At 31.2% G+C, this 23,271-nt stretch overlaps 1 protein-coding gene across 1 annotated transcript; it reads right to left on the reverse strand.

Annotated features, from left to right (window-relative positions):
* Positions 1-13,217: 13,217 nt before the first annotated feature.
* Positions 13,218-22,040, reverse strand: Eogt (EGF-domain O-GlcNAc transferase). Its single transcript, XM_026631954.2, has 8 exons — positions 21,624-22,040; positions 21,449-21,539; positions 21,273-21,373; positions 19,968-20,144; positions 19,625-19,899; positions 19,169-19,503; positions 18,284-18,386; positions 13,218-13,722 (listed from the first exon to the last, which is right to left on the reverse strand). Exons 1-8 carry the CDS (start codon positions 21,976-21,978, stop codon positions 13,558-13,560), a joined length of 1,602 nt encoding a protein of 533 aa, XP_026487739.2. The 5' UTR covers positions 21,979-22,040; the 3' UTR covers positions 13,218-13,557.
* Between the last annotated feature and the right edge of the window lie 1,231 nt (positions 22,041-23,271).

Raw genomic sequence — 23,271 nt, forward strand, 5'->3', positions numbered from 1 at the left:
TATATTTTTTATTAAATAGTTTTTTATAATTTATTTTTGATTGACATTTCTTTTTATGTAGTTTTAAAATTAAAAAGCTACTTTATGTAAGATTTAATTTAAATTAAATTAATATTTGTTTTCTTTTTATGCATGCTGTGTTCTTTTTTAAGTAATTGTGACACTTATAATTTTATTTTTGTTATATTATATTATTTTAATCAGTGTACATATTGTTGCAGAACCAAATAAAATAAAAAATAAAAATATAATATATTAAAATTTAAATTAAAAACTTAAGTTTGTATGCTTTTACGTTTTATTGATTAACATTATTGTGACTCCGTGGTTGGACGGAGTACCCAGTATCAAGGACTTACTTCTTGTACAGAGATTGTACATTTTTTTTATTTTTTAAATATTTTAAAAACTAAAACACCTAACAACAAATTGCAAGAAAAGTCTATCTAGTGAGAATAAAATCTACACCGAGTTTATAGCATTACAACTTTTTAAAATTTCATTTGACCATATGTAAATAATGTAACAATAAAATAGTATTTATTATCTAAGATTCATTAGTTTCGAGCTTACGTACGTAAAGTTCAAATATTCAAAAATATTCTTTAAATCGCAAGAATAGACTGATAATGAAAATAGTTTCAGATTGTCAAGGATAAATTTATAAGCGGTCAAATAATTGAAAATAGTAACGATGTGATTTATGCAAATCGATAGCTTGACGTTCAATTTAAACTGTGAGGCACGTTGAGCCTGAGGCGATCTCGGCCATTAGGCGCTTCGCAGGACACGCGCTACACCTTATCTTGAGCATCAGGCGTGTCCACGCCACAGACATGTCCGCTATCTCTCCGAATCATGTCCTGTATTACTATTACTACTATTAGATGGCGATAGTCACCTGACAAAAAATTAACTTTACACTATTGACTTCCTCATGAATACAAACTCACTGTTCATCCAATACATAAGTATTATGAATCTTATGTATTTAATACCTCTTTACTTCCAGGCAGGATGTATTATATACACATGTAATTGTATTTAACTAACATAACTTTGTATTTTTAAATGTTGTAAAAGAGTAACTACTGAGTTTCTTGCCGGTTCTTCTCGGTAGAATCTGCATTCTGAACCAGTGGTAGCTTCACTTAATATAGTTTGTTAAATGACGATTCAAATGTGCTTGTAAAAGCCTACTTGAATAAAGTATATTTCGATTTTGATTTTATGACTTATTTACCTTTTTATGTAAAAAAATTAGAAATTTATTTATATTTATTGTCAATAAGTAATATAATTCAAGTCATGCTTTAGAGTAATTTTAGATACGTTCCAAATACTGATTTAACTGAGAAAATTCGCTGTTTATTAAATTTATTGTAACTTACGTTCTATTACGGAAAGTTTCCATATTTTTTTTTTAGGACTATCGAAAATTATTTAAAGACTATGACGAGACAATTGAAGATATCTGTAATTAATTTAAATCAATAGATGAAGTAAAAAAATAAAGACAAATACATATATTTTATGTACATTAAAAATCCTTAAAATTGAGCTAAACATTCAAAAAGTACTTACTAATTGTACGTCACATAAAAACAGCACAGAAAAAGCTTAAAACTAATAAATGTATAGTATTTTATTATACTAACATAATTATCCCTATATACGAGAGATATGAGTAAACTAAGTCACTTACTCGATAGAATTAAGTTCTAGTAACTAGAAATACATGTAATTTGAAATTTCAAAATCAGTAATAAAATAATATTGTTTATATTTCATTGAAACTGTTTTACATCTGACCTGTCTACCCCCTGAGCGCCGTACACTATGCCTACAGTATGAATCATCATGAGGAGTGAAAGTTAAATCTTGCAAACTTCGATTGAGACAGCAAAATCTATGAAACCTGACACTAATCTATACGTATCTATACGCTATAAACCACATACCTTCTGCATAAACAGTGTCATGTCTTAACAAAACGTACTTAAACTAAACAAATACTTATGTCGTAAATTCGAATACTCAGAGCTGTCAATATCATATTTTAGGTGAACTTTTGATTTGACTAAGAGCACGTGAAAAAGGTTAAGTGATTTTGATCTACCGGATCGGTATAATTCTTTCAATTGATCTGCCCACGTCACAAACTAAGGAACGTTTAATTGTAACATCTCACCTTAATAGAATAAGAAATAGCCGAAGATACATTTTTATATGACATTACAATTATGTACATGCTCGTAACACAACCAGCCAAACAAATGAGTACATAAAAATACTCATATATGGGAAAACATTTGTTATGAAAATTATGTGATGAGATGTGCCCAGTGCACGTGGATGTTAACGATAGCGGTTTCAAATGCAAACAAGCATCACTGCATTTTCATGTGCATAATTAGTGTTTTGCTTAGTGGTCCAAACCTTCTTAACAGGAGAGTAGGCATGCGCCCAGCAGTATGACATTTATGTCCTCATACCTTATTTTGCTACACAAATCATCAGCTCGAATAGTTATTTAAAACATCTTTACTGATTTATACATAATAGTAAAAATAAAGTAACAGTCTGACCCGTTGCTGGGTTCCTATCAATTTAAGAAAAAGGTTTGGATCTTATTCCATCGCGCTGCTCCAATGCGAGTCGGTGACAGAATTTCATTGAAATTAGACACATGCAAATTCCCTCACGATTGTTTCCTTCACTCTCGACCAACAGATGAATCAATCAAATCAAATCAAAATGTACTTTATTCAAGTAGGCTTTTACAAGCACTTTTGTATAGTCATTTTACAAACTATATTAAGTGAAGCTACCACCGGTTCGGAGTGTATATTCTACCGAGAAGAACCGTCAAGAAACTCAGAAAATTATAAACACTCTAGGTGCTCTAACCACTAGGCCAAAGTTTTATTTTCCACCGTTGTAATATTAGTTTAAGTTTTAAATTCTGGTGAATTAAAGCAATTATAATTGTGATACTACTATGATATTTAATTATTTTCTCTTACGTTTCATAACTTATTTGTAATAATACTTTTATAAACCAAAGTACAGACTACCAAAAATGATTAATGACTAACCAAATTACCTGTTGTTGATAACAAGTTGACAGGGTATTTCTTTAATCGAATTGCTTTATTAAACTTGAACATCTTGACAGAACAATGTATTTATTTAGTTGATTTTGAAATCCCACTGTATCGTTTCAAAACATTAAATCTCCGTAACCTTGACCACTTAGTTGTCGGCTACTTGCACATAAATCTAACGTATTATTGGGATATGTCAATACCTTGACACATCGGTTTAGCATTCAACGTATCTTTATATTAAAACTTGATTGACACAAATCTGTTAATTTTCTTTAGTGAATATTAAATCGTACATCTCCGTAGAACACGACAACAATACAGTTAAAATAGTAAATAAACTGTTATAAAATAACTATTTAATAATCACCGATAAAAAATAATAGATTTGATTTATAATATACAATTTAATATGATATAATGTTACTGTTATGGACTTCTTAAACAAATATTACAAACAGAACCCAGGAGAAATAGTAACGTAAAAAATACAGAGCTCCAAAGGTACGTCCGCTAATTATCTCTGCCTCCTGGCGAATTATAAGTGGCAATTTATCAGAATTACGCAATGGCATTCACTCCGTCACCTATTCACTTAGAATTAGGTGTTTCACAAGCGCATTTAAACTTTAAAGCGATGACGTTTGAATAAACATCATTTGGCTCCATTTAACAGAGATAGGTGACAAGTTCAAGGCCACATATCACTGAATGTTGAAATTTACGTATACACGAGTATATGTACATACATAAACATATATTATTGTGTGCCTCTTTGGTTTAGCGGCTACCTAACAGAACTGCTGACACGGTCCCAGGATTTGAACCCAAGACATCAGTCTTGGGTTCAAATCCTGGGACCGTGGTTATTACTTATGTCTGTGAATTCACAATAACAGTCCGCAATCACAAAGTTGGCAGCATTACTATTTATAGGCACAGGACCTCAAAAAGCTTGTAAATCATTTTGGTCTTGGGTCTGAACTCTCTCTGATGCTTAGGAAAGATAAACGGAATGCTACGCCATAAGATTATAGTGCACCTGTATTTTTTACACTATTTTTCATTATAATACTTGTTACGCAGTAACCTAGACATGAGATTGTCGTGGCCGAATTTCAGGTACAACTTAGCAGAGTAGGCATTCCATAAAATTATAAGTTTCGGAAGACGATTAAAATCATCGTTAATTTAATTTTAGGATTTCAATATACAATTGAAAATAAAATCCAATCCGAGGATTAAGAGGATTTATTTTATAATTGAGACCTTATAATTTCGAAGTCATTACGTTCCGACGCACATAAAAAAAATGAAATTTTATTGATTTTATATACGCACTTTTAAGTACGCAATTATTAAGTAATAAGCTGAGATGCTTAAGTATTTAGAAAATAACTAAATTATTTATTATGTGACAAGTTCATATTATATAAAAATAGAAAGGAAATTGATACATTTTTTCCCTAAGAAACTGTATAAACATAACATAAATGTAAATTATAAATAAACCAAATAGATTGTACAAGTATAGTAAAAATATTGAATTCAATAAAAACCGCTCGGCTTGGTCTGCATACCTGTTATTTGTTTAATCCTTTGTTCAAAATTAGGGTTTGAGTTCACTGACTGACTAAGTTTGTCCTAATTGGACTCCATACTTTCCTTTTCTTTTCAAGCAGTTTAAATTAGTTGACATATTCGGCATTATTTTACTCAATGACTCTTATGTACCTAGTAGTTAAGACTTCGGAGTAATTTACACACATATATATATATATATATATATATATATATATATATATATATATATATATAATCGTATTTTACAATTATTAATGTACATAATATACATCAATATTTTAAATTTGATCTCTAAAACAGAATGAAGCATTAAAGTAAATGTAAGAAATCTCGGTATGAATTAATCTGACCAGTATAAAAAGTGTGATTTATAAATATAACATCCATATACAGGACACAGGACTAACGATATAATATGACTTTATATTCCATATAAAGAGTTATTACCGACTTTTATCATTGAATCGCTTTAGTAAGCTTCCCTTACTTATTTATGAAATCGTTAATCGTAACAAAGGATAAAAATAAAAAAAATCAGCACCCGTGCATCAACCACCCGTTCTAAAGCCGAGCTGCCTCGTGTCGCGCTATCGCTTTCACGTCGCGGTTATCGCCGCGGTGATAATCTGCATAGTGCGAACCGTTATTGAAAGCCACGGTACTAGTTTGTGCGTGAAGGCTACAATAGCGGCACTTTAATCTGATATTTATTGACCGAGAGATAGAATGAGGCTACAGTGAGGTGGCCTAAATCTGGAGCTAATATGTGTAAATAATGATCTAGTGGTCTATGAGCTTCATATGTAGATTAGACGGGTATTAAAACTGAAGTTGACGTCGCAACTGATTGTGAGACGCGATCGACAAGCCAAACGTTTGAGGTAACATTAAAATAAAATTACTTATTTTTAGGTCTGAAATTTCCAAAGTATAAGAATTGAATAAGGTTTTGGCGATGGTAAGTAAGTGATGGCAGGTCACGATGGCACTCGAACGCACCTCCCTATATCAATGATCAATTTGGTTCCGGAGAGATTATCTTTTGATCGGAGCAATTTCTCTCCAACCTTGTTGTCGATAACATCGAAAAGGCAACGGTTTGCATCGCTGTGCATAATTATTATTTTGCGAAATCTCTGCATCGTATTTTTTCTTTTATTTAAGCAAGTTTGTTAATTACATGTAGTAGTTCTTATGGTTACAACGCGCTTTATGTTTAATAACTAACAACTAAAATTTAATATTAGGTACCGATTTCAATGTGAAGAAAATAAGTGAGAACGTACAAAACGAGCAAAATAGAGAGCGAATGCAATCAGAACCAATTTTCTATTACTATTGCTCGTTGGACATATTCCGACAACAAACACGACCATCCCGCGAGCCGTGGGAATGCCCCAGTCGAGTAACGGACAGACGGACAAATGATGTTGGGCGATCTATTGCCCGTAATTGATGACGACTATTGTACAATGCTTTTGAAAGAGCCACGAATGTTTGTCTTCTTTCTGTTACCTTCTGTTTGTATGTGCTATTGTTAATCGCCTGCTTGTTGCCATAATCGTTGAGCTATTATCGAATAAATGCCCACACGGATAAATGAAGATTTCTTTCTTTTCTTTATAGGCCACAGTTGGCATTCTCAGTTACCGTTAATCCACTTGACATAGTTAACCTTTTGCAATTGATCGCGTGAATATTGGCGAATCCTAAGAGATAAAAATATATGGATAACATTAAAACTACGAATTGCAATAAAATATAACTTTTAAATTACTTAAACGTAAATATAATTAAGTGATATTAGCAAGTAAAAATGATATTTTAACCAATTAAAACTAAATCTGAGAAAACTTTATTAAATTGAAATAGGTACCATCAAAATAATAATAGCATTCCGTTTGGCATTCGGCAATAAAATTGATTACACCAGACAGTATGAAAAACAGATATGTATGCTTCAAAGTCGGTGTTATTAACACGTTATAATAGCATGAACGTATAATTAAAATTGTTTTATTAAAAGAATTAAGATACAGAAAAGGCGATGCGTTAATAGCGATAAATATAGCAAATAGTGCCTACAACGAGGCGCCGGCGCCTATGATTGCTATCAGCGACAAGCGTCGTCGTGCATTCGACCACCATGCTCGCAGCCACCGGCTACCTACCATCTACAACATCCATTTTTATTTTTTCAAAATTAAGTTTATTAAATTGTACTTATTTTGCTTCTAAACACAAATAATAATAACTTTGTAATTTCTTTCAACGCGATACTATAAAAAAAGTTCGTTACAAATTGAAAAAAAGAAAAGAACATTGAAATTAAAATTGTTTTAAATAAACTAGATCATATCCTTTCCACATTCTGATAATAAATTCCATAAATTTACCAATAAACAGGACATACATTAAGACGTACCGTATAACTATTAAAGATTTCATCTTAAAATAACTTCGGATTTATTTCAATTAGTTGTTGATTCTTATTTAGCGATACAATCTGGTTAAATCAAAAATTATGACCACGACGCTCGGAGCTCGCGGGCTTGGGTCATTCATTATTTTCCATCTGTAAATATTGCCTCCATACACGATTGTTTTACGATTTACCGCTTCTCGAACAAATAATAATTATCTTTGGGTTTCTGTACTTATATCACAACAATAAAATTTCGAAAATGTACGAGAAACATAATTACCATTTATAAAAAATTCTCTTAATTAATTTACTTTATATTTTGGTTAATTGGCTAATTATTTTTTATTTCGTTATCAATTTGAACAATATATAATTTCGTAATAATATAATTGATTGGAGGACCCCTCAAGGATCGTACTTGTAGGTTTACTTGTCAAACAGTTTGTACCCGAACAGGAAAACTGCCTTATTCGTCTGGTAACTAGCGTATAACGTTATAGATCCTGAAGTCATGGTTTATAATCGAGATTCGGGCCACTCAAAAGTTCTTCCGTCAAGATATTCTTAGTAGCAGCAGTTTACATTCCCATGCTCTTGAAAGTAAGTATAGCCACTAATCCTACGCTTGAATTTTCTCACGTCAAATATATGTATCGCGATTTTCGAAACACCATCGGCATATTCTCAAATTATTGAGTAAAAGTTGGTTCAGTCTGATACATCACTAAAGGCGTGTACACTATACATTTATAACAAAAAACTAAACACTACACTCCTACATTAATATAACTTTAAAATAAAAATAAAAACATGATCAATTATACAAAAGATCATAAATTACTTACAAATAAAAATAAATAAACTAGTAAAATAAAAACAAAAATTTAACTCGAAACTAATTATGCAAAGAAAAAAAATTTTTTTAAGCTATTGCTCTCATGGCTATATGTATATGTATATCAATGTCATGAGAAGCGACATCACTGAAGCTTCTCATATATCGGATCATAGGCAAAAACTTCCCTACATTTGTACGAAAACGAGGAATAACGACGGTATTTAAAATTGGGTGACGCGGAACGCGTACTTGGGACTTTTATATAAATTTGAGAGTGTAACTATTGCGAGTCTATTGAACCATGGATTAATTTATGCAGAATGGAATCATCAATGGACTTACGCTTCTCCAACGTGGCAAGTTTGCAATGTTCCAGTCGTGTATTATAGTCTGCACGATATGAACAGCTCCTATCTTTGTAAGCTAAAAACTTTGTAAAGCCTTTTTGAATTATTTCTAGTCGAGTAACGTGATTTATAAGTGGAAGTCCATGCAGGTGGTGCATATTCACTAAGAATATACAGTTAAAACAGCATATATATTTTTAAAATAGCGACATGTTCATTTAATAAAACCAATCCAATTCAAGTATTTTTTAACTATTGTATCTATATGATTTGTTAATTGTATTTTTATCTATAATTACACCTCTTTCGTTCCGTTTCGTTCATCGTATTATGAAAGTAAGGTAGTAAAAAGTGCATCTGTGTTTCCGCATACAATTTTGCGCGATAACACCTCATTCACAGTTGTCAAGTCTCAGTTCAGAAAACGAATATGTTGATGTCGCCGTAGCAGACATCGACGTCATTGAATAAAATTGAATAATTTGTGAGTTAGCTACGAGTACTATGTCAAAGCAAAATATATAAATCCATTTGAAGCAATAAATACTCATATATTGAAATATACATATATTGGTAATTTGATTAATTCGTATTCGAGTTCTATATTTGACAGTACCTACGCCAGAAGGCTATGTTGACTATGCCGTTTGACTTTGTGATAATAATCAGTAGACATTGTTAATAGTAATTGAATAAGACTAAGAACTCAATATTGATAAATATACTATACATAAATGTTGTTAGTACAATTTATTCTAAGCGTTTGTTTGACTTAAAGTCCGACTCAATAAAATGTAACCCACGTGCAGTCTCAGTAGGATGTTGGGGCTGGCTAGCAATCGCTGCACAAGACGTAGCTCACACCCATACTGTGATCAAAAGCATTGCACTGCAAAAGAAGGTCCACCTAGTTAAGTAACGCCAGACATATATCTTCATCTTCGCGACGTGAAGTTGCTCCACATGTCTTGCGAGAGCTGAGGCTTTCCGATCGTGTTGGATTTGCCGTCCATTCGGATTATGGTGTGAGGGAATAGAGTGCACCTGTGTTTGGGCACACTTGTGTACTATAATATGTCCCGCATAGTTAGCTGGTCTCCTTTGAGATTGTCCGCTGTGGCCAAAATCGTTCAGGAAGACAATATCAATATTATGTATATCTATTATATGACTCTTAATATAATTTATTCCTTGTCGTTCAACCAAAAAGGTTTGCCACCTGCAAAAAAGTTATTACAATGCACAAGTGCCTGCACAAACACTGATGCACTCTATAAAACAAGGGAATCGTTCTCATAATCCTACTAGACCAATAACTTTACGCGCTTTCCAAGGTAGTGTAGTGTAATACTGCCAATTTCATTGCTTCGTGCTGCTCCTGATACTTCTTTAACAGAAACACCTACTAATTTTACACTATCCCAACCCGAATCCCGCGCCTCAGTAGCTACAGCCGTATCAGCTGGTCATTAAACAACAAGACTATACACGACTGTCTGGTTTAGACCTATGAAACCATTAAATATGATTCAATGAAATGAAAATAGGTATAGATATTATGGTATAGCGAGCAATTCATTTGTACTTGAGCTCACACAGATGACGCGCATTATAGACTGCTAGACACATGTAGGTACGTTGCAAATTAGTAAACACAAAATGCTTTTGGCGTATTCTCTGATTTATATTACTTAATAAATAACGGTGTTCTGAATCTGGAACTCTTTAATCTGTGCTAACGTAAGATGTTCCACGGGGATATATTACAAAAACTTTTCTTTTTTTTTTTTAATTATATAGATAATGTTACAAGCATTTATGACATTATATTGTTTGCTGACGATACTGCTTTACAACTATAATATGATGATTTTATATTAGGTAATTCATATTTACATCACTGAAATCGTCACTGAGATTAGCCATTTATCACAAATATCATAAATCGATCAACTTGCTTAACGTAAAAAAAGTATTATTTTTTTCTAATAACACTAAACTGATAAAGACGGCCAGTACGTAATAAGGACACATTAAATATTATTTAGACTTTTATTTATGTTCCTCTAAATTATTGACATGAGTAATGATTCAACTTTTGCATGAAACTTGTTATATAACGTAACGTGGTAACGGGATTTATCAATAACAACAATCAAATCAAACATGACTTATAATCGCACTTATCCCAAACAATTATACCAGATATCTCACGGGTTATAATTACAGTTTTCATGTACGGCAGCGCTTCCAAAATTAAAATAGCGGTATGTGTAGAGTTCTTTTATTACAAGTTATTTTTAAATGACCAATCTTCTTTGATAAAGGTATAAAATTAAAAATCCAAATATACACTTTTAATTTATACCTTAACCTATTCAAATAATGATTGTATAAAATATTATTTTAGATAAACGTGAAATAAAACAATTCTTGGTATAGATTGTTCATTTAAGTCCTTTTTAATGTCTCTATCTAATTTTACGTCACTTTAAACTTTATTTTGTTACACTACATGCCGATCAATTTAGATTAAAAATAGATTAAGTGCTACTAAATAAATAATAGCACCCGGGAGTCTCTATGTGAACACCGAGAAAACTTATCGCAATAAATTAACCATCGCTAGACACCATAAAAAATCTTGAAAGGGCACAAATTCAGGTCAAGACCTTTGCAACGATAATAAATTTAATTTAAAAAAAATACAGGCTGTTTATGTTATGTATGTAGGTGCGATATTCGACCTCCCTCTTATACACCTACAGGTTTCATAACTTCTACCACTATAACTGCTACTTCCTCTTTTAGCTCATTCTATTTTAATTTCTGCCTACTTTAGTATCGCTCATTATGACTGAATGAAATACAAATAGGAGCAGACACGAAGACCGACACCGTATAGTTGGAAATCGGGCTACCTATCAAATCAATACAACTCAAAATCAAATTACTCTTTATTATACGCCAATAAACATATACATCAATTACATTAAAAAAAGCCTTATCGATGAAACAGCGATCCCTTCCAGGCAACCTTAAGGCAGAGGAAAGAGACACAGGTAAAACAGGGTATCTATACTATGCACTCCCCAAATACAAACATAATTTATATGGATATATTATAAATAAAAAATAAACCCTTTAAAATAAATTAATTTACAATAATTAATTATTTCGATGTTGTTATTACAACGCTTCATGTTTGTAATTTTCTCATAACTGCTGATGTGGTTAAATGTTAATAATCATGATTGAAATAATGAAGATAATCGAAATCCAGATGCGAACGAAACTATAAAAGATAAAATATATAATAAAGATAAAATCCTTTATATGACAGATTTATAGATCTACAAAATGTCCACAAAAAAAGTCAGCGAGAGAATAATTATATACCATATCACATTAAATATTTTCGTTTAAGCAAAAGGGATAAAAAACATAACGACTACTGTAGTTTAGGTTAATTGTGTAAGAAACTTTTTATGCAGGTAAATATTTTGCAATTTACCTACAGCTGTTTTAGAAACATTAAGAGATATTTAAATAAATTTGTTGTATGCATCTTCACAATATAGACGGTTAGCCGACGTCTGTATCTCCTTGCTTTCATATCTCGAGTCTCGATTTAAGCTCCTAAATTTACCCGTACAAAATTGTGACTGGAAGCTGACAATACTTTATAAAAGAACTCTGAGTTTTAATATTATACTATAAGTTTCCAACATATAAGGTATTCTGGTACCCACCCAGGTACCCTATGTTCTTATATATATTTATATTACGAGTAATAATTTATTACCAATGGCTTCAAGGTCAGCAGCATGAACTTTATTAGACACAGCATTTATACTAAGTGTTGGTTCATGCAGTAAGGATTTCTAAATCTATAGTGGAATTATTAAAAAATAAAAAGCTTTGTAGTAGTGAGTATTTCATTATTTATTTTTTTGTTTATTGTTATAAAGAAAATAAATATAATTATAATTAAATGTTTACTTTTGTTTCTTTTTATAAAATTAAGTACAATCTTCTTTATTCTTGTATATATTGTGTATTGTTAGTAAGATTATTTACGAGCTGAACTGTAAATCACACGCTTAGCCTTACGAAATATTTTTATTTAATTTTAAATACTTTAGACAGTTATTTTTAAATAATGCTAAAAACTTGTAAATTGGCTTCGTAAGCATTTAAGATCTCAAGCAAAAACTAAGTTTCTTTCGTCACATTGGTACTGAATAAAAAAATATAATAGATTCCGATTTTTGCTGTAAATTAACGTATATTTAGATTGTGCATCACTCAAAAAGTACTGTGCCATAGATTTTTATTAAAAAAATATTGCAATTTAGTAAAACAGAATCGTGTCGATATACGTACAGTGAAAATAAGCTCTTGAAAGCGGCAAAGTTAAAATATTTGAACCGTTTGTAAAACATGAGCCGCACAGGATAAATGCTTAAGCAGAAATCGACAACATATTTGACACTCGAGAAATTATTATTACGTATTTTGAGATCAATTCCATAATACCGCTTTTAGATCAACTTTTCCATATATGAACTAATCATACATATTGTTCAAAATATAAATATTAAAATAAAATTATCTTTGTTCGCAGAAAAAAAGAGAACGATAAAAAAATCATCAAATATTTATACATTACATATAATAAATATCAAAACGATCAATTCATTATTTAATTCCACGAATTTTTTTAATGACTTCCGTTCCGATACCAGTTTTACGATACATTTTTTTAATAAACATATTATATACCTAAAAAAATGTTATAAAAATTGATTTGATTTATCATTTCAACAATCAATTAGGTTATGATAGGAATTAAACATATTACAAGTTAAATTTATTATTACTTATGAATTAATTAAAGTTTAAAATGTATGTGGAAAATGCATATAAATTATATAGGAATGCTTATGTCACAGGTCGTTTTTTCTTACGTAAATTAACTATATTGAAGCTTAACCTATTAAAAAAGTATGTAGTTTTTAAAAAGATCCATAATTTAAATTATTCCTTAACATCGATTTTCATCAGACAAAGTAGGCACAAAATATGATGGCTGCTCCTAGCAAATACTATTGTATAAATTTTAAAGTATTAATATATTTTTTACGTTTTGAGTTGTAAAGTTTTACGATACAAAAAAAAAAAACTTAAACTACGGCACTTGATAAAAATGTAAATATCACATATTCGAGAAAACTTATAAAAATAATTATTACATTACAATTCTTCACGCGACTTTTTCATTGATCCTGCTATGAAGTTAGTGAAATCCTGTCTATTTCGGACGTATGACGCACAAACTTCCACTAACCGCAAAAACTCTTCAACGTCAAACGAATAATTTGTAAATTTAGCATGCGACACACCACCAGGTCCGTGTCCCTAGAAACAGAAAGTTAAAAATAACAATTTAAATTTTAATACATTGAGAAGATAATAAAATATTTATTATAAAATTAAATATTAAATTATAAATGTTAAAAAAGTGGCGTGCGATGTAAGCTAATTATCGAAGCCAATTTAGTATAATTTGGCAAAAGTTTATATTTCCAACTTGTTGGTGGTCTGTATATTCTAGCGCCAAACAATAATGCTATTAATAATATTGTAACTACAGGCACAAGGGATATAACATTATAGTTCCAAAGCTATATGTAGCACGTTGACGATGTAAGGGATGGTTATATTTCTAACAGCTTTAATATCTAGGACCGGTGATGACCACTTACCACTTACATATTTATTTAAAAATAGATACAATAAAAAAAGGTAATATAAAAAAAAATATTCAAACTTAAAAACTCAAAGACGCAAAATATAAGATTGAAGTCTCCAACATTGGAAATTGAAAAGTACGTCTTATTGTTAGCAGCCGACATCCCTTCCGTTAAAAATACAGGATTGACTCACTATATTTTCCATTACCCTTTCAAAGAAGATTATCATGGTTTTACAAAAATCAGACGTGATATTTCTACAGATCGCTCAAAAAAAGAAGCCGAATCATCAACTTCAAAGATATAATTTACCAACATACTAATCAACATATTTGTTTATAAGGATAAATATTACAATAACAAAAACATGGGTATGTTTGACGACCTCCGTGGTCGAGTAGTGTGTACACCGGTTTTCATGGGTACGCCACTCCGAGGTCCCGGGTTCGATTCCCGGCCGAGTCGATGTAGAAAAAGTTCATTAGTTTTCTATGTTGTCTTGGGTCTGGGTGTTTGTGGTACCGTCGTTACTTCTGATTTCCATAACACAAGTGCTTTAGCTACTTAAATTGGGATCAGAGTAATGTATGTGATGTTGTCCAATATTTATTTATATTTATAGTTTGTTTGTGGATCTAGAAAATTATACTATCAGACATGCACCTTCGCAAAATACATATAATTTTTGTGGGACGTCAAACGGTCACATTTTTCTTAAGAAGACAAATGATTCGCCCTATTTAGTAACGATTAACAACTTATTGCTTATGATTAGTTCACCATAACTATTTTTAAAGCATGTAATTGCCACTAGCCTCAAGTTTATTTTGCTCTATATACTAAATTTGATGTTAATTCTTTTAAATTTTTTATGTTAATGTTACACATTCGAAAATTACATTACACACATATCAAATTTTAAATTATTTCTACACACACACACACATATACACCATAAGTTATTCTGCTCACATAATTTTTATAAACAAAAAAAAATGGTATAAAAGGATTATAATCAATTATAATCTTCAAAAGATTAGAACTAAATATCTTCGTCAGCCATATTTCGCATTAACCAGCCATTACATCAAACTACTCATTGCGTTTCGTGAATCCGATCCTCTTGAAGTAAACTCTGCTATCCTTACCTTAAAATCAAAAGCAGCTACATAGTATGATGAGATCTCCGCCATAGCAAATGTAAAAATATATCTATTTATTTTAAGACTTACTATAAGCCATATAACTAAACTATGCTTTTGACAATATATGTATGTATTCCAACACTTTACAGAAGGCCTATTCTATTCCTTTTTTTTTTCAATAAGGAAGTTTACCCAATAATTAACTCCCTAAAGCAATACTTTCGGCCCATCCTAAAATCCTAGAATAACTTATTAATAACCTTACTAATAAAATATTAAGATTATAATAAACTGTTGTCCCCATATCAATTCAGCTTAGAAAACCTAAACTATTTTTTTTATGGTATAGTTGGCAAACGGGCAGGAGTATCTACTTATAGAAAGTGACTACCACCACCCATGGACATCTGCAATACTGGGGGGCTTGCAGATGCGTTACCGGCCTTTAAGGTAGATGTAGGCTCATTTTTTTAAAATTCTAAAGTCGTATCGGTTTGGAAAAACCGCCGGCGAAAGCTGGTCCCCAGAATGGATGTGCAAGGCATATAATGCCTTAGAACTCACGCTGTTGCTTGAATTTTCGGATATCTAGGTGGCTCGGGTGGAACTTGGAATTATCACGAGATGTCCGAAGGTGAAATTCAGCACCCGGGATTAATCCAAACATTCCCCGTGAAAAATGTGGTAGAAGATGCAGAGTGATCCAACATCTCTACGCAAAGCCAAAGGATCAAGCAGATCGGTTAGGGCTTGATCGTCGATAATTCGAGCCGCTATGCGTTGAATACGGTCAAATGGAAGAAGCTGGTACTGGGGAGCACCCGCCCAGAGGTGAGAGCAGTACTCCATGTGAGGCCGAATTAGCGATGGGCCGATGTGAAGTACCGTCTTGTCTTGCTGAGCACACCAATCTTTTTTTATGCCAATTTGTCTTTGTCTTCCAATTGACCGCGGAACTTAAAACATCAACGCCAAGTATTCGTATATCATAAGTATGTACGGCAATGAAATAAAAAAATGAAGTAAATAAATTGTGTTGCGCAAATGGCAAAGTGAAAATAGTATCATTGGTTCAGCCACCAGAGCCAACTGAAACGCATTTATACTTACATATACACTTTCTTAAAAACATACAAAAATATAACATTTTACATTAACAGCCTGTAAATTCCCCACTGCTGGGCTAAGGCCTCCTCTCCCTTTGAGGAGAGGGTTTGGAGCATATTCCACCACGCTGCTCCAATGCGGGTTGGTGGAATACACATGTGGCAGAATTTCGTTGAAATTAGACACATGCAGGTTTCTTCACGATGTTTTCCTTCACTGCCGAGCACGAGATGAATTATAAACACAAATTAAGCACATGAAAATTTAGTGGTGCTTGCCTGGGTTTGAACCCGAAATCATCGGTTAAGATGCACGCGTTCTAACCACTGGGCCATCTCGGCTCTAAAAAATATAACAACTGCTTCCAAAGTACTTCCTTATGGACAATGAATATAATTTGTTACAATTTTTAGCCAACCTTTAGGTAAAAAGACTTGTTTTTTATGTACAAGCTATAAATTCTTGGTTTATAGATACAAAGCCAAATATATCACAAGGCAGATTCGCAATTGCCGGTGCCAGATGGTGACTACAAATTCTTACAAATTGATTTCATGGGATATTCAAAACAGGAAATCGATCATCATAAAAAAAACATTCTAAAATAACAAAATAGTGAGAAGGTCTATTGTACAACAATTGCAAACTTTGTTTCTTCAATACAATCAGTTGATTACATCGTTTAAAACTGCATTTGGTCACATGCCATCTGATAATCATAAAATTGTTATCCGAGCTGATAAAACTCCTGTCACATCAACATCATGCAAGACTTTACAATGCACCAACAATTGATGAAGTTGCCACTGTAATGGTTGGAGAAAATCTGGACGCTCGTGATATAGGTTTTTTATCGCCGATATGAACAGTTACAGCGTGTGTATCTTATCTAAACTTATCGCTCATATGACGCGTTACTATATCCAATCTTATTTTGGCAAGGTGAAGAAGCTTATCAATCAAGGTCAATACAGGTAATTATAAATTTGTTTCGTTGGATTGTTTTTGTTTACAATTCTGTTATTGTTAAATACATATTTATGTACATATGATACCTATGATCACGACTGTATCCCCGAAGTGAAGGGTGGTCAAAGACTGGGCAATTAAAACTGTTAGGGCAGTTAATTGCTACAAACCACACTTCGCCGAAAATTACTGCACAAACGTGATGGGGGTGCAAACCCATCGCTGCCCTGCGCGGTCTCACGTAAGTGAAATTTTGCATCCATTAGTTGCCTTTTACAATACTAAGGAAAGAAGTGGGTTAGTAGAATTATTTTAGGTGCCGTTACCACAAGGTACTGATTGACTGACTGTCTGTGACTATCTGACTGAACAATTAATGTCTGTCATTATTAACTACACACACTAACATGATTATATTTACAGGTGCCGAAACTAATACAAATGTTAGTTCAATAAATTTTTACCCCTATCACATATGACGGTTCGTGAAAATAAAGGATATCACATATTAAAATGTCGACGGTTATTTCATCAATATGCTGTTGATATGTATGTCAAAATAGAAACGGAGCGATTGACATTCATCAGATTGAACCAGATCAAACTCCGTTCTGAAGAGTATATTCAACTTCGAGATTCAAAGCACGCGCACAATCTCATCGACAAACTCACACACCAGCTCAAAAACACGCACGCATGCACGCATCATAATTAAACTCACAAGATACACAACTCAAATTTACAACACAAAGACACACTTATATGTAGGTTATAATCGTTGAAATTGGTAATATTTAAGCAAATCGTAATAGCGTTAAGCGAGTAAGAATATCCAAGCTCTCTTAAACATTTCAATCATATAGATATTACAGATGATGTTATGTAAAGGTAATTACTTACTGTTATAAACACAGTATTATGAAAGAAACTAGTGGTTATGGAGACTTAAATTCTAACAGCTCTTAGTTACTAATTCCTATTCTATTTCAAACAATTAAATATTACCTGATCCTGCTGAACTAATTTTGCTTTATTTTCCCACGTGACATACTTAAGTCCCCGAAGTCGAGATAAATCAGAATAGCAGTTGGGATCTTCACAATTATAACTGAAAAATTAAAACATCCTAATAATTATACCTTTATAAAATATAATTCTGTGCGAGGTCAAACTTTAATCCTGATTTTTTTCATGAGTGTGATTATTTACACATGTGCATTTTTTATGAATATTTATTTGCATATCTTGAGAACAATCGGAATCCGCCCCCGCGCTCCTAAAACGGTGTCATCACAGATCTCCGATATTCGAAGTGTTTTATTTTTTAACATGATATCCGAAACAGTCGCACTATAAATCATAGTCCCCAATAGACAGCAGTCTGCTAATATAAGTAAATTTTAAGGTTACAAAAATAAACTTAGTTTCTTGGGGCAAGTCAAGTCTTTCGTCAATATTAAAAATTGTTTTGTGATTAATAGGCATATACTTATGTATAATTCAAAATTAGGCTATAATTTATCTATCCTATCCTATCCTATGTGTAATATCTAGTTTATCCCAAGTTCTAGCCCAATTTTGAAATTTTCTATGATTTATATTGTATAACTTTTTCTTACTACTAAATAATAATATTACTTTTATTAATAATGACACGATGAATTCTAGATATTTGCAGAATCGATAATGTGATTTATTTTTAAAAATTATGAATAGGTAAAATCCATTTTACTTAGCACTCCTGAGTAACTGTTATAAATAGATTGGATTCAAATATCGCCACAAATACCTTTAAAATGTTATAGTAGTATGACTATAGCAAAATATCATTTAATATTACAATGCTGAATTAAAATAGTAAAAATAAAACCAATAAGTTATTATACTAACACTTCAAAAACAGCCGCCCAGTCTGGTAAAAATAATAAGTGGGTTAAACCAGCTCCATGCATTCCTATGAAAACATCAGTGTTGTGCGTTATTTCCAGCTGCTCAGTGAAGGGCACAGTTCTATCGTACACAACTCTCTGTACATGATAGCCCTTTACTTTCAAAAGTGCATTAACAATTTCATTTTCATTGAGTATTGTGCGATATGTTGTTCCTCTTGACAGTAATGTAATTCTTACTTTGTCATTTATCCTGGGATACAGCTTCACATTTAAAGAATGAAGTATGTGTTTAGAAAAAGCATGAAATAATCCACTTCTTTCACATCCATATATCTGAAAAGAAAAAACAATATTGTATAAGTAATAAATTATATAACAGATGCAATATGGTTGTTTTGGATAAAAAAATATAACTTCTAATTAGCTTAAACAAAAATAGTGATATTATACTAACCAAAGGTGTATTATAGTAAAGTCCAAATATCATGCGCGGTAGAAGAGGAAATACAACATTTTTAAAACAAACTACTTTGCCTCTAAACTTTTTTAAATCCCATATAGGATTAACTGTAAATGCTTTAAAAGCATCCTTGAATGCTGAATCATAAGTGAATGTTTCCCAAATGAGTATGTGGTTGTCCCTTGTAAATGTTGACGGGTGTGTAGAATTCACATGAAGTGATGCATACAAATTGAAGAAGTCGCAGAAATGATGATACATATTCACAGCTGAAATTTTACAAATGAATATCAAGATAGAAATCTCAATTTTATTATTATAGACATTAAAAACTTACTTGCATCTAGTTTCATAATATATGTTGGCTTATCTATTGTTATATCACACATTTCATCTTGAATTGGTCTTTGTGGTGTTTTAACAAAATTTACAAACTCAGGAGCCCATGACTGCAAAGCACTCATGTGTTCTGCTTCTTTCATTAACCGTTCTGAATATAGCTGGCAATAACCACCTGAAATATTCAATAAAAACCTTTTATTACAAACTTCTCTGTCTTCTGTTTATAAAATATTATATATATATATATATATCAAAGCTATGACTTTAAACAACAAAAGGTACAAGAAATTGCAATATAGCTTAACCTATTTTAACTAAACCACATATTACACAAAATGTTTTATTTATTTGCAAAACTATCAAATTATATTTAAAATAAACAAAAAAAAATTAATCAAATTCCTTTTTGTTAATTGTAATTTAAAGGGTAAAAAATGTTCTATGAGGCCAAGTAGTATAAAGGATATTAATCTGGAAGCAAACTATCTGTACACTAGATTATTTATGCATTTCTTTATATGAATGCAGAAGAGGGCTATTCACACAATCTATAACCTAAGAGCCAAGGAATCATTAAGGTATAAATTTAAAGAAATTAAGATATTAACTGTTGCTTCTCAATATATATGCTGTAATGTTTTGTATGTATGGAAAAATATTAATGTTTTTATGAGAAAATATGATTCTCATAACATTGGTACAAGGAACAAACACAATCTTGTTACTCCTGTTACTCGACTGAATAGAGTCAGTAACTCTTTTGTGGGGCAATGTATACACTTCTACAACAGGATCCCAGGGAGCATTCAAAATGCTTCTGTTGCCAAATTTAAAAAAAAAATGTTAAGGAACACTTGTGTGCGAAAGGTTACTATACAAGTAGTGAGTTTATGTTTAATAGCACACCTTGGGAATTAAACGATCACCTCCTGGCTGTTTCTATTCATATACAATTATGTATCTAATTAATTTGACAAAAAAAAAAGACCTGCTGAGTTTCTTTCGCCGGTTATTCTCAGGTTAGTGTTTAAGTGGTAGTGTTTAATTTGACCATCAATAAGTAAGTGTATTGCTTCTATGTTGAATAAAAGAATTTGAGTTTGACTTTCAATCTATTATTCAAAATTATAATGTGACACATACAAACTTGGTGAGATTTTGAAGTTAACCCAATATATGCTATAATACAATTATTTTTTCTGATTAATCTATCATTTTAGTAATATGTCAGTTTTTTTACTAATAATATACCACCCTTTTCAAAAATATATGAAATAAGAAATAAATATTTGAAAGTTACCTATTTGACCAGGACCAAGTATATCCATTTTATATCTTAGATTGTCACCTCGGCCAACCAAACCATGAAAATTAAGCATTAAGTTTCGACCTCTACAGAATCTGTTACAAATAGATCATAATTAAAACCAAAGTAAAATTTAAATCATAACAATAGTAAAACAGTATCACACAGACCTTAGATATTTAGAACATTCTAATGAGCTATCATGGGAATAAGTAGCTTCGCAAATTACCATCAATTCTTGAATTTGTTCTTTAATATACCCTACAACAAATTTAAAGAAAAAATAAACATGTAATTAGAATTTGAAGTACTCAATATATTATATGACTTAAGAAAAAGTATTACCAAAGTCAGCTTGTGTATAAAATGTATCAAACTGCGCCTCTTTTGTTTTTACCCAACCTCTATGATCTCCTGGACAGCTAGGTGTAACATGATACGAATTACTTTTAGTGCAGTTGGTTTCATATCCCCAACAAACTTTCCTGTCAACTAAATCTCTATACCGGCAATCAGATTTATCCGCACAGACTTTTGCTACTTCCGTAAAAGTATTAAAGAAATAAGGAAAATGTTCTGGCGGAATATTTATATCCTCTAAATTTATAGAATTTATTTTGTTCAAGTACATCAAAAAGTATAATAAATATACAAAGACCTTCATTATATCAATCCGAATTAATATACTCATTATAAACATTTGCTTCACGTTAACATCACCGAAAATATTAGGTTAACGAAGTTGTTTAGTGTTTACACTTTAGAGTATAAGTACTGACTTCTGACAGTAGTTTAGACAACTAGACATATGAGTTTTGATTTGACAGGTGGCAATTAACAAATGACAATATTACTTTTTTTTAATTCTGTGCTCTTTGAAAAGGCAATGGCAATTAACCTTATATATACCATATACCAGGAAAATGTTAAAAGTCATCATTATTATATTTCGGAATAGTAAATAAACTATAAAGCTATCACATTCAATGCTGTTGAGTATTTTGCTTGGAGACATTATATCAGATGTTTTAGTTGAAGTTGAATAGCCATCAATATCTTTTATATCCTATCGAAAAATGAGTAGAGATAAATAAACCTTAAATTGATGTTACCCATGCGATATATAGCAAAGCTACAAACTATTCTTTATTAATATATTTCCTTTTTTTATAATACAACACTATTCCATTTAATTATTTATATCTATTTATAACTACCCAAATTCCAACAACAGTTTTATGAAATTCAAAATTATTATTTTTTCACTTATCTGTAAACATTTATAATGAATACCATCGATTATTATTTACATATTAACCTTAATTCCTGTTGTAGTTGGAATTGGCTTTACGGTTACAGACGATTGTCTAAGACATAATAACATATTGCTAGTTGTAGATCAACCAAATGATAATCATCCAAATTCCAACGTTTTCCAACTATGTCAAAAAATTCAAAAAATATGAATTTACAGTGTTTTATAAAAACGTAATAAACTAACAGTTTATCAAACAATCTGTTTATCGTTTATTAAAACATTCTCGAGTTTTTTAAATACCTCGCCGAAAGCATAAAATGCAATATGTATGTCTATATTCGTGTCAAGCAATATGCTATTACTGACGGAACATCTTTTTCTTTTAGTATTTTTTATATCGTCATTATCTATTAAATAAAGTTATGTTACGATAAGCTCTTTCTTTTCGATAAATATACAATATTCATTTCCAAAAAAAAATGCATTAACTATAGTTAATGCATTTTTTTATCATTTTAATGGACTTACTCTATTATATTTCTTAACAAGCTTTTGGAGAATATATCAACAAAGTGAACGCCAATTTTAAGTGCGCCTACTTTCTGTAAAATGTTTGTAATAAGTCAATTTTACATATTTCTATTATTAAATAAGGAGATACATATACTGTGATTTTGGTAAGTAATTTTTATAAAAAAATGAGTATAACTCTATCAATACTTAATACATTATCAT

The sequence above is a fragment of the Vanessa tameamea genome, chromosome 4, assembly GCF_037043105.1.
Source record: "Vanessa tameamea isolate UH-Manoa-2023 chromosome 4, ilVanTame1 primary haplotype, whole genome shotgun sequence".
NCBI lineage: Eukaryota > Metazoa > Arthropoda > Insecta > Lepidoptera > Nymphalidae > Vanessa > Vanessa tameamea.

Excerpts from the sequence above, each read along its gene's own strand:
- Eogt (XM_026631954.2), bottom strand. The coding sequence starts at position 21,978 with ATGTTTATAATGAGTATATTAATTCGGATTGATATAATGAAGGTCTTT. Across the intron at positions 21,374-21,448 it reads GAATGTTCTAAATATCTAAG|ATTCTGTAGAGGTCGAAACT; the intron begins GTCTGTGTGATA and ends TATTTGTAACAG. Across the intron at positions 19,900-19,967 it reads TATTATGAAACTAGATGCAA|CTGTGAATATGTATCATCAT; the intron begins GTAAGTTTTTAA and ends GTAAAATTTCAG.